The sequence below is a fragment of the Pseudophryne corroboree genome, chromosome 12, assembly GCF_028390025.1.
Source record: "Pseudophryne corroboree isolate aPseCor3 chromosome 12, aPseCor3.hap2, whole genome shotgun sequence".
NCBI lineage: Eukaryota > Metazoa > Chordata > Amphibia > Anura > Myobatrachidae > Pseudophryne > Pseudophryne corroboree.
This window is the reverse complement of record NC_086455.1, coordinates 19,399,966-19,415,479: the sequence shown is the minus strand read 5'-3', so window position 1 is coordinate 19,415,479 and position 15,514 is coordinate 19,399,966. Positions and strand designations below refer to the sequence as shown.

At 47.9% G+C, this 15,514-nt stretch overlaps 1 protein-coding gene across 8 annotated transcripts in view; it reads left to right on the top strand.

Moving 5' to 3' along the window:
• LOC134980355 (serine/arginine repetitive matrix protein 2-like) overlaps window positions 1–14,299 on the top strand; it is a 102,398-nt gene extending 88,099 nt beyond the window's left edge. For 7 of the 8 annotated variants that reach the window (XM_063947148.1, XM_063947149.1, XM_063947147.1 and 4 more), the window contains 4 exons: window positions 3,801–3,923; window positions 5,593–5,709; window positions 6,987–7,164; window positions 13,804–14,299. In XM_063947148.1, the coding sequence (XP_063803218.1) occupies window positions 3,801–3,923; window positions 5,593–5,709; window positions 6,987–7,141 (395 nt within the window). In that variant the 3' untranslated portion in view covers window positions 7,142–7,164; window positions 13,804–14,299. The remainder of the gene's footprint in view (window positions 1–3,800; window positions 3,924–5,592; window positions 5,710–6,986; window positions 7,165–13,803) is intronic. The other variant, XM_063947152.1, reaches the window with a different exon arrangement.
• The last annotated feature ends 1,215 nt before the right edge of the window (window positions 14,300–15,514 follow it).

Below are 15,514 nucleotides of genomic sequence, written 5' to 3'. Positions count from 1 at the left end.
TCCGCTTGTCGGTAAAGACTCGTCAGTCTCTTCAATGGTGGCTTCACAGTCGGAATTTGAAAAAGGGTACACCTTTCACGATCTGGTCTTGGATGATGGTCACCACGGATGCAAACCTCAGTGGTTGGGGGGCAGTGTTCCAGACTCATCACTTCCAGGGACGCTGGAGCAATCAGGAGTTAAAAATTGCAAATCAACATTCTGGAACTAAGGGCGATTCGGTATGCACTCCTTCACATTCAAACCATGGTACAGGGTCAACCAGTTCGTGTGCAGTCCGACAATGCCACTGCAGTGGCTTACATCAACAAACAGGGAGGAACTCGCAGCTGGTCCGCAATGAGAGAAGTCGCTCAGATCCTCGCGTGGGCGGAACGTTGGGTTCCGGTGATCTCCGCGATCCACATTCCAGGAGGGAAGCAGACTTTTTGAGTCATCACACGATTCATCCGGGAGAATGGGAACTTCATCAGGAGGTGTTCCTCTCTCTAGTGGACCGATGGGGAATGCCAGACATAGACCTGATGGCGTCTCGCCTCAACGCAGAACTTCCTCACTACGGCGCAAGGACTCAGGATCCACAGGCATTCCTGATCGATGCTCTAACTGCTCCATGGCAGTTTCAACTGGGATATGTGTTTCCGCCAATTCCACTGATCCCGCGTCTACTTCAACGCATTCGGCGAGAGGGTCTCGCAGTGATTCTAGTGGCTCCAGATTGGCCGCGTCGACAGTGGTACACTCTACTGCGCAGTATGGTCGTCGGAGACTCCTTTCGCCTACCTCTGCGACCAGATCTTCTTATTCAAGGACCTTGTCGCCACCCAGATTTACATCGGATGGCTTTGACGGCTTGGCTCTTGAATCCAAGATTTTGAAGGCAAAAGGTCTTTCTCGATCGGTTGTTCAGATGATGATTCGAGCAAGGAAACCGGTGACCTCTGGCATTTACCATAGGATATGGCGTATTTACATTGCATGGTGCGAAAAACGGAGACTAACTCCGCATTTGTTTAGGCTACCTCGCCTACTCTCTTTCCTTCAGGAGGGTCTCGACAAGGGCCTAAAGCTTTCTTCACTAAAAGGTCAGGTTTCAGCTTTATCGGTTCTTTTTCAGAAGAAACTAGAAAATATTCCAGAGGTTCAAACATTCCTGCAGGGAGTACTTCGGATTCAACCACCTTTTGTCCCTCCGGTTCCTCCCTGGGATTTAAACTTGGTCCTTACGACTCTTCAGACCTCTCCATTTGAACCTTTAGAATCGGTTGAACTCCGTTATCTGACACAGAAAGTTGTTTTTTCTGTTGGCTATTGCCTCAGCTAGACGAGTATCTGAGTTGGCGGCTCTTTCTTGCAGACCCCCCTTGTTAGTGTTTCATGAGAACCGGGTGGTTCTACGGACTAAGCCTTCTTTCCTTCCAAAGGTTGTTTCAAAATTCCATTTAAATCAGGACATTGTCCTTCCGGCCTTTACTACGACATCTTCTCCTGGGGAGGACTCTCATTTAGCTCTCCTGGATGTGGTTCGAGCTTTACGTGTCTATTTGTCTCGCACCGAGTCATTACGGCGTACGGATAACTTGCTGGTTTTGATTGATGCTCCGAAACGAGGTTGGCCGGCCTCCAAAAATACTGTGGCCCATTGGATAACTTCGGCCATAAGACAGGCTTACGTGTCTGCTAATGTTTCGGTTCCTGACTCAATTAGGGCTCATTCCACTAGAGCTGTTGGAGCCTCTTGGAGCTGTTCGCGGTGGTGCATCTGTTGAGCAACTGTGCAGGGCGGCAACCTGGTCGTCAGTTCATACTTTCACACATACTTTCACCGTTTTCATACTTTTGGTTTGGAGACTGCCGCTGTTGGGCGTCGTATATTAAAGACGGCTATGCCGTCCCCGTCTCCCTCCTCTTATTAGCTTGCTTTGGGAAATCCCACAAGTAATGGCGCAGCGTCCCCCAGATGGATGAAAGAGAAAAGGTGATTTTTGTTACTTACCGTAAAATCTCTTTCTCTGATTCCATCTGGGGGACGCTGCGATCCCTCCCAGATGTTTGTCTGGTTTAACCAGTTAATTTTCTTTGAACTATCTCCTTTGGCTTGGCTAAACGTTAACTGAGGTACTGGCTAGGCAGGAAGGAGATGGGAGGGGTTAGAGGGGGGAGGAGTCAGGTTTTATTAGTTCTGTGCCAAACTCCACAACCACACACCTCTAACCCACAAGTAATGGCGCAGCGTCCCCCAGATGGAATCAGAGAAAGAGATTTTACGGTAAGTAACAAAAATCACCTTTTTCTCCTCTCCCTCTTGTTCGGATCTCCTGGTTTTGTCCTCAGGGCTTTGTTAGAAAAACGCAGAACTTCCAAACAGTGTAGAGAGGGTGGCATTAGAGCTCTGGTCACCTTACTCTCTGCCTCAAAGTTTGATTATCCCCGATTGGACTCCCAAGTGCAGGATTTAATGGAAGTCCAAAAATTCCATGTTTTAGATCTCTGTACAAAAGCCCTTTCACACAAGCCCCTCGCAAAGATCTGTATGTCTTAGCTGTCCTCTCCTGGCAGTGTCTCCTAGGGTTTGAGGAACCCCCTCTACTTTTTATTTCCTCATGTCACAGACACCAATGGACCTGGAGACCACACATTCTTTCCACCTTTTGTATTGAGTTCCTTCTAGAATCTGAAGTACTAGAGACGATTCTGCTACAACAATCAACTGTACTGTTTTTCCTCCGATTGATTGTTCGTGCTGAAAGGGGTCAGGTTTCTTTCATCTTGCACATGTCCTAGTAGCTCACATCGTCTTACTCCAACAGGAAACATTCGACAAGTCATCTAAGCTTTGCACTTAGGTGAACTTCATGGCGCCTATAGACAATGAGGTTGCCTGTTTCCCTTGTAGTGGGGTGCAACACGTGTTTCTGGGGTTCACTGTGAAGAAGGACCTGTTTTAGACCATCCCATGTAATTTGACGTCAGCCCTTGGAATGACGGGAAGGTGATGGCCCTTTTCACTGTTCACCGTGTTCTCACTCATTCAGAGAATATTCAAGGGCTATTGGATCTGGTGTCTGCATAGGTGGAGATGCCATCTCCAGCAGTGCGTCTGCGTCCTCTGCGCAGAGAGCTGATATGCAGGTGGGACGGGTCCTTCTCTCACCAGTCACATATTCTTTGTGTCTCACGACACATATGTGTCCACATACATCTTTACTGCTGTCACACCATACAGCCCCTCTTGGCAGTTGCGTGAGAATATTTTAGCGTTGGTCTTTTTCTTTTTTTGCCAAAAATATGTCTTAATAGCAGTGCAATGCAACTAGGACGCACGCGGAGACTGATTAATTTGATATGACACTTGTATATCTGTGTGCGACTGAGTGTCTCAGTCTGCACACAGTGCAACAATGTAGCAGCCGCAGATTTTATTCAATACAAGCTCTGTTCTGTTCCGTATACAGAATCACTCGCACACAGATATACAGGTGTAATAGATCATATTAATCAGCACGGTCTCCTGGTGTGTCCTAGCCGCATTGCATTGCGATTAAGACGTGTATTCGGCAAAAAACGACGTCCGATATTCGGAAAGCTGCACAGGGTCAATCTACTTACTCGCGCTAGGCGTCTTGTCCTGTAACTGGATATATGAGGACACACCTCTGTAGGTGAAGGACTCATAGTTGAATGTGTTTGATCAGTCCAGGGATTGTCCCAAGTAGATCCTAGACTCTGAGCTGGAGACCACACATACCAGAAGCAAAATTCTTGAAGCTAGAGTGATGTAAATAATGTTCATTTTACAGAAACTGACACTCGTCCCCAACTAAATTCACAATTATCCGGTTCCCTGCTTGGTGGTGGTGGTGGTGGTGGACTCATCGATGGACCTTGGCCTTCCTTTGGATCAGGAACAAGCCTACTTGGAGGTAATGTCATGTTGTATACTGGTTATTGTCTGTATTTATAAAGGCAAGGTTCCCCGTACTTGCCTGATCTTGTTATTTGTATGTACTGAAAGAACAGGTCCCACTTACCTTTTAGCCAACACTACTTCTAGGAGTAAACATCAGGAAATGTCTGTTTAGTTTCTCCTGTGTTAGTCCCTGGTCTACCAGCACATTCCTACACACTTTATGTTCCATCCTCAGGATTCCTCAGAGTCATCTCAAATAAATAAATATCTCTATTAGCCATCGCTGGGGGTATGGGACGACACAGATGAATGAACCCTTAAGGTGGGTACACACAAGGCGACGTGCTCTATGAACTGCGTCACCTAGTGTTTTCCCTGCCGGGGCAGTTGACGGCCAGGCATACATACTGAGCCATATGAAGTTCATATCGCTCAGCAACGTCACGCAGCGGCCGGTCCGTGCAGGCAGCTTAGAGCACGGCCAACAGCGAGGGTCGTTAACGACCCGCGGGGCCAAGCATCGCTGGTCGGGGGCGGCATACACACTTGCCGAGAAAATGAGCGGCGTCGCTCAGGAAGGGTGAAAACGAGCGACCTCGCTCATTTTCCCAGTGTGTATGCACCGTAACTGTGCAATATTTGAAGTTTGGAGGTGCCTTCACCTGTTTAGCAGAGTCTCATCACTGATATACAGCCAGAACCACTGCTGATCACCCATCGTCCCCCCTCCAAAGTACTATTACTGGGAAGTGAGGGGAATTAGCACATGTTTAATTAATGTGGTTGACCCTTAAAGCCCAAGCCCTGAACAGAGGAGGAACACACAGGCTCCTTCCTTCTGTAGTCGCCCCCTCTTCCACCAGGTACATCCTGTTTTTATGTACCCAAAGCGCTGAGACCACTTACATTGAAGCTGAATCTTTACCTGCCTCCTGGATTGACGTCACTGTTGTAAACACCAAGTCATAGTACTACTTCGTGCCTATCTATTTTGCGACAGCTCCAAACTGGATTGTAAGCTCCTCTGGTTAGGAGCCTCTTTCCTGTTTTTTGAACTTGTTCACAATGTACACATTCCATAAATGTGTAAGATATGAACCATTTGCAAATATCCTTCCACTAGATTTTGCCATCGAAGGTTTGATCTCTGCTTAGAATTCTTCACTGTGTTCATGGAGCAGGTTCATTCTGGTGGTAAGATCTGTGGTAGGAGATCTCGTTCATGGCTTGCGCGCAGGTTCTGGAGTTACTGTAGCCAGGCTTGCACAGCAGTCTCTCTCATACGGCCTTTCTAAATTTGCCTACTGTAAATTGTTATCCGTAATGACAATAAGTGATGGTAGGACCTGGCACAGAGGCAGTCTGGGGACATAGCTTCCATGTGGGCACCCCAACAGGCCAGGTTTTAAGGATAGCCATGGTTAAGCTCAGATGATTGAGTTTGTACCTCAGTCAGATTGATTATACCATCTGTGCACAAGCAGAGAGAGCCTTAAAACCTACACTGTTAGGGTGCCATTCAGGACCACTGAATTAGATATTAAGATTTCGCCAAACAAAATTTTGTTTAGGGTGTGAAAACTTATTTTATTTTTTTTCTTCCCATGAATGTGACTTTTTATATCTTTTATAACTTCATATTTCTTTCCAAGCGAGTGACACGCATGTGTTATATTTCACAGAGCCTGGACCCCTCCTCCAAAGCCAAAGTCTGCTTCTTGCAAACCAGCTTGGCCAGACAGGCGGACCCTTGTATCAACAAAGGCTACTTACTGGGCTGGGAACAGCCCAACGTGAAGGTAATATCATTGTAATACTGCCATATTTGTCTATACACGCCCTCCTTGTATTGTTTCTTCTTCAGGGTCCATAGGAGATCCACAGGGAAACATCAGGGTATAGGTGATTGGAGAGGACCGGGCATCAAACAGTTGAGCTTTTGAGCTCCCAGGATGCTCCGGTCCTTCCCTCCTATACCCCGCCCCCGCTCTCCTTGTATTATTATTTATGGTCATTCACTCTGCCTTATGTAGTAGGATTGGATACCCAATTCTGGACAGGGCTGTCTTCATCTTCTGTTTATCATGTTATTGTAACTTATTCGTACCACGAGACCATGTTTAAATATTAGCATATTATGAATGAAGGATAACAATGATGTGCACGCTTATAGTGCAACACCGCCAACCTCGCACCATTAGATTATCTGCATTGGGCATGTATTATCATTGAGTAACGGTCCATAATGAAGGGAGGACGGTTATATTGATCACCATTACATAAGTAGGTGCTATGGATATTATATCACTGCTGGGCTTTTGCTGGTCATTATGGCTAGGGATGACCATTGGTGGGCTGTCCATCGATGGCACCAGCGGTGATAACCATCGATGGTTTGCACCACTTGATGGCCATCGCTGAAAGGTGCGTGCCAATCAATAAAATGGGGGAGAGTCTGTGTCCCGACACCTTGCAAAATAAAAACAATATTCGCTTAGGCTGTGCCATCAATGGAAGGGAAACCATCTGGTTCTCTCCCATCGATGGCAAAAACATTCAACATCGGCCATAAACGTCAGTGATTTGGAATCATCAGTGGTCGATGGCCATCCCTAATTATGGCTGTTTGCTGTCCTAGCCTGTCCCACTGCAAGCTTGCCTAAGGTAGCTACGGTGACACCATACCACTTATGCACACACGCACTAATGTGGATTCCACGTGGCACTGATGAGGAGGATGGGAAGTCATGTTGATATGAGTAGAGGAAGGTCACAAGACCAGAGAGTAATGTCTCATCTGTAGGCCGGCTTAGGTACCTCCCTGTAATGGGCACTGGAAGGTGGTGGGGCCACTGATCTAATAGCCACTCGGTAGTCCTGCTTCTCACTGGACACTCCCATTTTTCTTCCTTTCTGGGAAAAGGGGGCGTGGGCAATACAGCAATTGTGATTGAGCAAATCAGAGGTGTGGCCGACTTCAACAGGGGCGTGGCTCTCTGTACTTTGAAACATTGGATGGCGACTCATAAAGAAAATGGGAATCCAGTGATGCAAATGTCACTTTGTTACATTACAGTACCCCTGGGCCTTCAGCTTCCAGGCGCCATCGTACTCCCATCTGACCTGCGTCAGGGCCAGTGGTCCAGCCAGGTTCCTGCTAGAGGCGGCTCCATCCCCTCCAGAGGACTCGGTGATGGCAGAAGAGATTTACCGGCAGGCTTCCCCCTCTAACACAGACCTCACCACATTATAGGGTAAGTGCTGATACCCCATTTGATGTACAGGCCGCTATGGACTGCGTGTGGCAAATGCTTTACAGATCCTATCGCACACAGGCTGGGAAAATCCGCCAGGCCAGGGGTCCTTTTTCAGCAGTAGTAACATTTGAATATAATATATCCCACATGTAGGAGACTATTTTAAGCTGACCCATGGGCAGAAGTAATGGGCATCTTACCCTGCCACAATGAATGATTTCTGGTTGTGTGTATGGAAATAGTTTTTTGGGATTTTCTCTTACGTCGTAGAGGATACTGGGGTCCATTTAGTACCATGGGGTATAGACTGGTCCACTAGGAGCCAGGGGCACTTTAAGAATTTGATAGTGTGGGCTGGCTCCTCCCTCTATGCCCCTCCTACCAGACTCTGTTTAGAAAATGTGCCCGGAGAAGCCGGTCATGCTGAAGGAAGCTCCTGAAGAGTTTTGTGTATTTATTTTCTTGGTTATTTTCAGGCAGGACTGGTTGGCACTAGCCTGCCTGCTTTGTGGGACTTAGGGGGGAGAACGGCCCAACCCCTTGAAGGGTTAATGGTCCCGTTCTCCGCTGACAGGACACTGAACTCCTGAGGGAACTATTCGCAAGCCCCACCACGGCGAGCGTACATTCCCGCAGCACGCCGCCACCCCTAACAGAGCCAGAAGAATGAAGAGTGGTTAGTGAAGCACCAGCCATTATGGCGGCACGTGGGTACGGAGACGCACGGCTTCTAAACGGGGTGGAATGCGTCTCCAGACACAGTACACGACTGCGTCTCAGTACACTGTACACAGTTCCCACACTGGCAAACACAGCCTTAAAACGGTTCTGCTCCATTTTAAGTACAAAAATTACCTCGGCCAGTATAAAAAAAGGCGGGAAGACCGTGCCATTGAAGGGGCGGGGCTTCAGTATGAGAGGATCCAGCAGCTCACAGCGCCATTTTCCCTCTGCTGTGGGCACAGACGCTGACTGACAGGGACATGCAGCTCCTCCGGTGTGACCCCAAATTACCTCAGCGGTACCAGGGGGTCATAGCAGGGGGGAGCGACTATTAGTATACTAGGTCCCCTATCAGGGTACTTAGTCTGCGACCCGGCTAAGCTTGGAGTTAGCCGTAAGGGCGCGGTGGGAACTGGCTTCAAACAACTGTCTCCCTAAAGGGCTCTTTGTGGGTTACTTGTGCTTAACCTTTTCGTGTGTGTGTGTGTGTGTGTGTGCGCGCTGTCACATTTACATTATGTCAGGCAAAGAGTGTGTTTCTTGCACAGTGGAGTGGGAGTGTTCCTCTTCACCAGGGGGCTCACTACTAGGTACTCAGGGTTCACAGAAGAGCGGGGCTGAACCGGAGTGGGTTAATTCTCTTAACGGAATAATCTCCACTCTTTCTCCAAAATTATCCCGCAATGAGAGAGAGACGCAATACTTAAAACAGACTGTGGATGAGTTTATGAACAGAGACTCAGTCTCCAAAACAGCATCTCAATCCCCTCCCATGTGTCCGCAAAAGCAATATCTGGCCCATATCCTGCAGTGTGACTCTGACGCTGACAGTTCAGACATGGAGGAGGTGGACTTAGAGGGGGGGGGGGGGGGGATGCTGGTCTGTCACAGGGAATAGAGGCTATCAGAGATATTCTGCATATTCATGGTAAGGTGACAGAGGAGGGGGAGGAATCTTCTTTTAATGTAAAAAAAGAAGTCCTCAGTCACTTTTCCTGCATCAAAGGAATGGAATACCCTGTTCGAAGAACCGTGGGTTAATCATGATAAGAAGTTTCAGATCCCTAAAAGGTTACTCTCATCTTTTCCTTTTCCTCTGGAGGATAGGAAAAAATGGGAAAATCCACCGATAGTGGACGCATCAGTCTCTAGACTGTCACGTAAAAATTGTATTGCCTGTCCCTGGTGCAGCCTCCCTGAAAGATATGGCTGATCGTACAATTGAGACTACACTCAAATCATTGTACACAGCTGCTGGGGTGCCCCAAAGACCCACTATAGCATGTGCGTGGATCACAAAAGCCATTGCTAAATGGTCCGGTAACCTAATGGAGGGGTTAGATTCTTTATCTAGGGGGGGATGTTGTCTTACTCCTGCAGCATATACAGGACTCTGCAAACTTTATGGTGGAAGCCATAAAAGAAGTAGGCATGCTTAACACATGCACCACCGCTATGGCAGTTGACTTCTGACGCGGACTCCAGGAAAGGCGTGGAAGGCCTACCATTCACAGGAGAGGCCTTGTTTGTAGATTAAATAGACAAATGGATCTCCACAGCTACTGCTGGTAAGTCTACGTATCTTCCTTCCGCAGGCCCCCCCCCCCCCCCCAAACCAAGAAGACTTATTCAGCTTCCAGGTGCTCAGGAACAGAGCTCAGGCTCTGCTTCCTCAAAGACTTCAGCATGACGGTGGCCTGCAATGCCTGGGAGGCTGTCAGGTGGGAGCCTGACTACAATTTTTTAGTCAGATCTGGTCAAATTCGTGCCAGGCTCCCTGGGTCATAGATCTTATTTCCCAGGGCTACAGACTGGAGTTTCAAAAGCTCCCACCTCACAGATTCTTCAAATCAGGCTTACCAGCTTCACAAGAGGAAAGTATAACTTTACAGCATGCCATCCAAAAACTGGTACAGATTCCAGTTCCACTTCATCTATTAAACAAGGGGTACTATTCCAACTTGTTCGTTGTACCGAAGCCGGACAGTTCGGTAAGACCAATTCTGAACCTCAAGTCTTTGAACCCGAATTTACAAGTGTTAAAATTCAAGATGGAGGCTCTGAGAGCGGTGATCTCGGGACTGGAGGAGGGGGAATTCCTAGTGTCTCTGGACATCAAGGATGCGTACCTTCACATTCCGATCTGGCTGCCTCACCAGGCTTGTCTCCGGTTTGCACTGCAGGACTGTCACTACCAGTTCCAGGCCCTGCCATTTGGTCTCTTCACGGCACCGAGGGTGTTCACCAAGGTGATGGCAGAGATGATGTTTCTACTCCGCAAACAGGGAGTGAACATAATTCTGTATCTGGCCGATCTCCTGATAAAAGCGCCATCCAGGTAAAGGTTGCTGGACAGCATTGCTCTCTCAACCATACTCCTCCTAGATCACGGGTGGATTCTGAATCTTCCGAAATTTCACCTAGAGCCAACACTGAGGCTTCCATTCCTGGGAATGATACTGGACACGGAGTCACAAAAGGTGTTCCTTCCGTTGGAAAAGGCATTGGTAATCCAGTCGATTGTTCAGATGTCCTGAAGCCAACCCGGGTGTCTGTGCATCTGTGGAAAATGGTGGCCTCTTACAAGGCACTTCAATATGGAAGGTTTCACGCAAGACCCTTCCAGCTCGATCTGTTGGACAAATGGTCCAGATCGCATCTTTACATGCACCAGAGGATCCATCTGTCGCCAAAGGCCAGAATCTCCCTTCTGTGATGGTTACAGTCTTCTCACCTCGTCACAGGACGGAGGTTCGGAATTCAGATCAGACGCAAGCCTCAGAGGTTGGGGAGCAGTCACTCAGGGGGTGCAGTTTCAGGGAAGATAGTCAAGTCAGGAAGTCCTCTTTCCAATCAACATTCTGGAACTCAGGGCGATATACAACGCCCTTCTGCAGGCCTCACATATTCTTCAAGATCGGGCAATTTAGATCCAGTCGGACAATGTGACGGCAGTAACGTACATAAACCGACAGGGCAGAACGAAAAGCAGAGCAACAATGTCAGAGGTGTCAAGAATTCTCCTCTGGGTAGAAAGAAACGCTGTGGCGTTGTCAGCGGTCTTCATTCTGGGTGTAGTTAACTGGGAAGCAGACTTCCTCAGCAGACATGACCTCCACCCGGGGGAGTGGGGCCTTCACCCGGAAGTGTTCAGGTGCTTGACAAGTCGATGGGGATGTCCACAGATCGACATGATGGCCTCTCGTCTCAACAAGAAGCTCAGGCGGTATTCTTTCAAGTCGAGAGACCTACAGGCGGTGGCGATACACGCCCTGACAACTCCATGGGTTTATCAGATGGTGTACTTTTCCTCCACTTCCTCTTATCCCAAGGATTCTAAAACGAATAAAAAGGGAAAAGGTTCAAGCAATACTCATTGCTCCGGACTGGCCAAGAAGGGCCTGGTACGCAGACCTTCTGGAGATGCTCCTCGAAGATCCGTGGCCTCTACCTCTTCACGAGGATCTTCTGCAACAGAGCACGTTCATCTATCAGGACTTAGCGTGGCTACGTTTGACGGCATGGAAGTTGAACGGCTGATTCTAGCCAGGAGAGTGATCCCGAACAAAGTTATCCCGACTATGGTCCAAGCTAGGAAGGGGGTAACGTCTAAGCATTACCGTCGTATTTGGAAGAAATAAGTCTCTTGGTGTGAGAGCAGAAATTATTCTGTGGTGGAATTTCATCTGGGACATTTCCTGCTTTTTCTGCAGGCAGGCGTGGATGTGGGCCTGCGTCTGGGCTCCATAAGATGCCTGATTTCGGCCTTGTCCATTTTCTTTCGGAAACAAATGGCTTATCTCCCTGAGGTCCAGATGTTCTTGAAAGGTGTTCTGCACATCCAACCTCCCTTTGTGCCTCCCATGGCACCTTGGGATCTCAATGTAGTGCTGCAGTTCCTCCAATCGGACTGGTTTGAACCGTTACATGAGGTGGACGTAAAATATCTTATGTGAAAGACCGTCACACTGTTGACTTTGGCTTCAGCAAGACGTGTGTCGTAGCTGGGGGCTTTGTCTCACAAAAGTCCCTAATTCATTTTCCATGAGCACAGAGCTGAACTCAGAACTCGTCAGCAATTTCTTCCTTAAGTGGTGTCCGCATTTCACATCAACCAACCTATTGTGGTTCCGGTTGTCCCCGACACCTCTGCTACTTCAAAGTCTTCGGATGTTGTGAGGGCTTTGGAGGTGTATGTGAAAAGAACAGCTCATCACAGAAATACTGACTCGCTGTTTGTTCTTTATGATCCCAATAAGATTGGGTGTCCTACTTCAAAGCAGACAATTGCACGTTGGATCAGACTTAATATCCAGCATGCTTATTCCACGGCAAGTTTTGCCGTGTCCAAAATCTGTACAGGCCCACTCTACTAGGTCGGTGGGTTATTCCTGGGCGGCTGCCCGGGGTGTCTCGGCCTTACAGCTCTGCCGAACAGCTACTCTATCAGGTTGCAAAGTTCTACAAGTTCGATACTTTGGCCTCTGAGGACCTTCAGTTTGGTCAATCAGTTCTGCAGGAACCTCAGCACTCTCCCACCCGGTTTGGGAGCTTTGGTTCATCCCCATGTTTCTAAATGAACCTCGGTATCCTCTAGGACGTAAAAGAAAATAGGACTTTAATTACCTACCGGTAAATCCTTTTCTCGTAGTCCGTAGAGGATACTGGGCGCCCGCCCAGTGCTTCGTTCTTCCTGCACTGTTACTTGGTTAAGTAATGTTGGCTCAGCTGTTGCTGTTCCTGTTTTAAGTTTGGTTAGTTTGGCTTTCCTCTTGTTGTGTGTGTGCTGGTTTGCAATCTCACCACTATCCTTATCTATCCTTCTCTCAAAGTATTTCCGTCTCCTCGGGCACAGTTTCCTAGACTGAGTCTGGTAGGAGGGCCATAGAGGGTGGAGCCAGCCCACACTATCAAATTCTTAAAGTGCCCATGGCTCCTAGTGGACAAGTCTATACCCCATGGTACTAAATGGACCCCAGTATACTCTACGGACTACGAGAAAAGGATTTACCGGTAGGTAATTTAAAATCCTATTTTTTGGGTCATATTATTTTATATTTATAGGGAACCACAAGGGGAGGGCGTACAGATGTGAGTGACGCAGAGCGGTCACAGTTCTGTATGAGTCACGGAATATAGCGGAGTTCTAATGTGTGTAACAAAGTGGACCCTAGTTACTAGTGTCAGCGAGTGTGTGCCATAATAACTGTTGCCACTGGTTACCAGTGCCGGAGAATGTGTGCCATAATAACTGCCATCCTTGGTTACCAGTGTCGAAGAATGTGTGCCTTTATAACTGCCATCCTTGGTTACCAGTGCTGGAGAACATGTGCCATAATAACTGCCATCCCTGGTTACCAGTGCCGGAGAATGTGTGCCATAATAACTGCCATCCCTGGTTACCAGTGCCGGAGAATGTGTGCCATAATAACTGCCATCCCTGGTTACCAGTGCCGGAGAATGTGTGTCATAATAACTGCCATCCCTGGTTACCAGTGCCAGAGAATGTGTGCCATAATAACTGCCATCCCTGGTTACCAGTGCCAGAGAACATGTGCCATAATAACTGCCATCCCTGGTTACCAGTGCCAGAGAATGTGTGCCATAATAACTGCCATCCCTGGTTACCAGTGCCAGAGAATGTGTGCCATAATAATTGCCATCCCTGGTTACCAGTGCCGGAGAATGTGTGCCATAATAACTGCCATCCCTGGTTACCAGTGCCGGAGAATGTGTGCCATAATAACTGCCATCCCTGGTTACCAGTGCCGGAGAATGTGTGTCATAATAACTGCCATCCCTGGTTACCAGTGCCGGAGAATGTGTGTCATAACTGCTAACCAGTGTCTGAGAATACCTGTGTAATAATAGCTCTGCTGCAAATAACAGACTGTTGCCAAACTCTCATTGCAGGTTACAGTTCAACACCAGGAACTGAGAGAGGACGACTGGCGACACTCGGCAATCTGCAGATATAGCAGGGTCATATTGTAGTTTTGTTTTTTTATTCTGTGGCTTTTAATTAAACATTAATGGGAATCCGTTCCAACATCATGCCCTGTTTTACACTTCACTCAAAGTCTGAGGAGCCGTCGCAGAAAACGGCGATTGCGTTCATAGGTTATGGCAGTATAAATGTAATATTATGTTCTAGGTAATACTTTTTGTGCATTTTTGCTTGCGCTCAAACAACGAGCGATGCCCCCATTACTGTAATTGTGGTAGTTGCACACATAAACACCGTCTCCCAGGCAATGTGAATAGGCCCCCTTTGAGTGCTCCTGTTGTTTGAAATTAAGAGCATAGTCCTTACGTGACCATTACATGTGTATTATTTTAAACCGTTGTCTTTATTCTGTTGTCGGGCATGATTATTTTTTTTTTAGAGTAAAATGTGACGTAAAACCTACTGCTTTGTGATTTTTCATTCTGTCCTTTGGAATCCTGGCCAGCAGCACCACCTGGTGCGCAAGGAGGGTACACACAAAAAGTATCCATGGTAAGCCTACAGAGTAATTCCTCCTTGTTTTCACGGCTTCCTAATGGATTATAGACCGAATGCAGAATGAGTGCTCATCTGCTTGCACGCGGCAGGGGCCCTTTAAACGCAAAATGAACGGTCTTATACCAATAAGTTATTCAATTGTACCGGCATTTAAAAAAGAGACTGGTTTTCAGGAAAATATTAATATAATAGTACATTATACCCCGGCATATGCAGGGAGCTCCTCAGCCCGCCCACTGCCCTGCCTCCGTTTCTGCCTCGCCCCCTCCCCAACCAGACCGTAACAGATTATTATATGGAATAAGTGACCTATGAGCTGAGATGACATATCTAACATCATGGATTTTATTGCACCTAGCCAGGAAGGCTCTTGACCCCCCAGCCCCCTCACTGAGTTGTGAGGACTGGCTGCATTGTTCACATGATATGGAACAAGATGTAGAGGGAGAGAATCTGGTGTGACATACACTGCATAATTGGTGTTTTACCATTTTTACAGTAAACACTTATACACACAGACAATATAATAGCAAGCCTGCCCTTACTGTATGTGAGAGTGAGACAGAGAGAAGGGAACAGCACACCCAAGCTAAACCGCCCCAGTGAGACTGCAAGCTGTTATATCACGGTGAAACATCAGAGTTTTTGTCCTTTTCAGGACACAGATTGTGTACAATAGCTGCTCCCCCCTTTGTTACACCCCTCTACCAGTTTTCCTGAGTGTCCGGAGGAGCTGTGTGAGGCTGCTGCAGCTGTAAGCAGAGGAAGGCATCAAAACGCTGCTGGTCCCACTCTGAGGAAGCTCCGCCCCCTGTAATGGCGCCTATACTGTACTATACTATAAGTGTAATAACATCACAGAAGAGTTAGTTTTCACTACCACTGCCAGTGTACACAGGGCCGTAGCGTGTCCCCCCGGGAGGGTTCTGTATGCCGCCCCTGCGTTCGTGCCGCACCAAGAACAGGGGGGGGGGGGGGTGCGGCGTGCTGCGATTGTGACCGCTAAGGCGCAGGGCCCCGCTGTACAACAACCTCTCAGCGAGGAAGTGGCTCTGATGCCTGAAGAGACCGGAAACTGCCCCCCCTCCCCTCCCCTCTTAACTCCCATGGTGCAGGTAA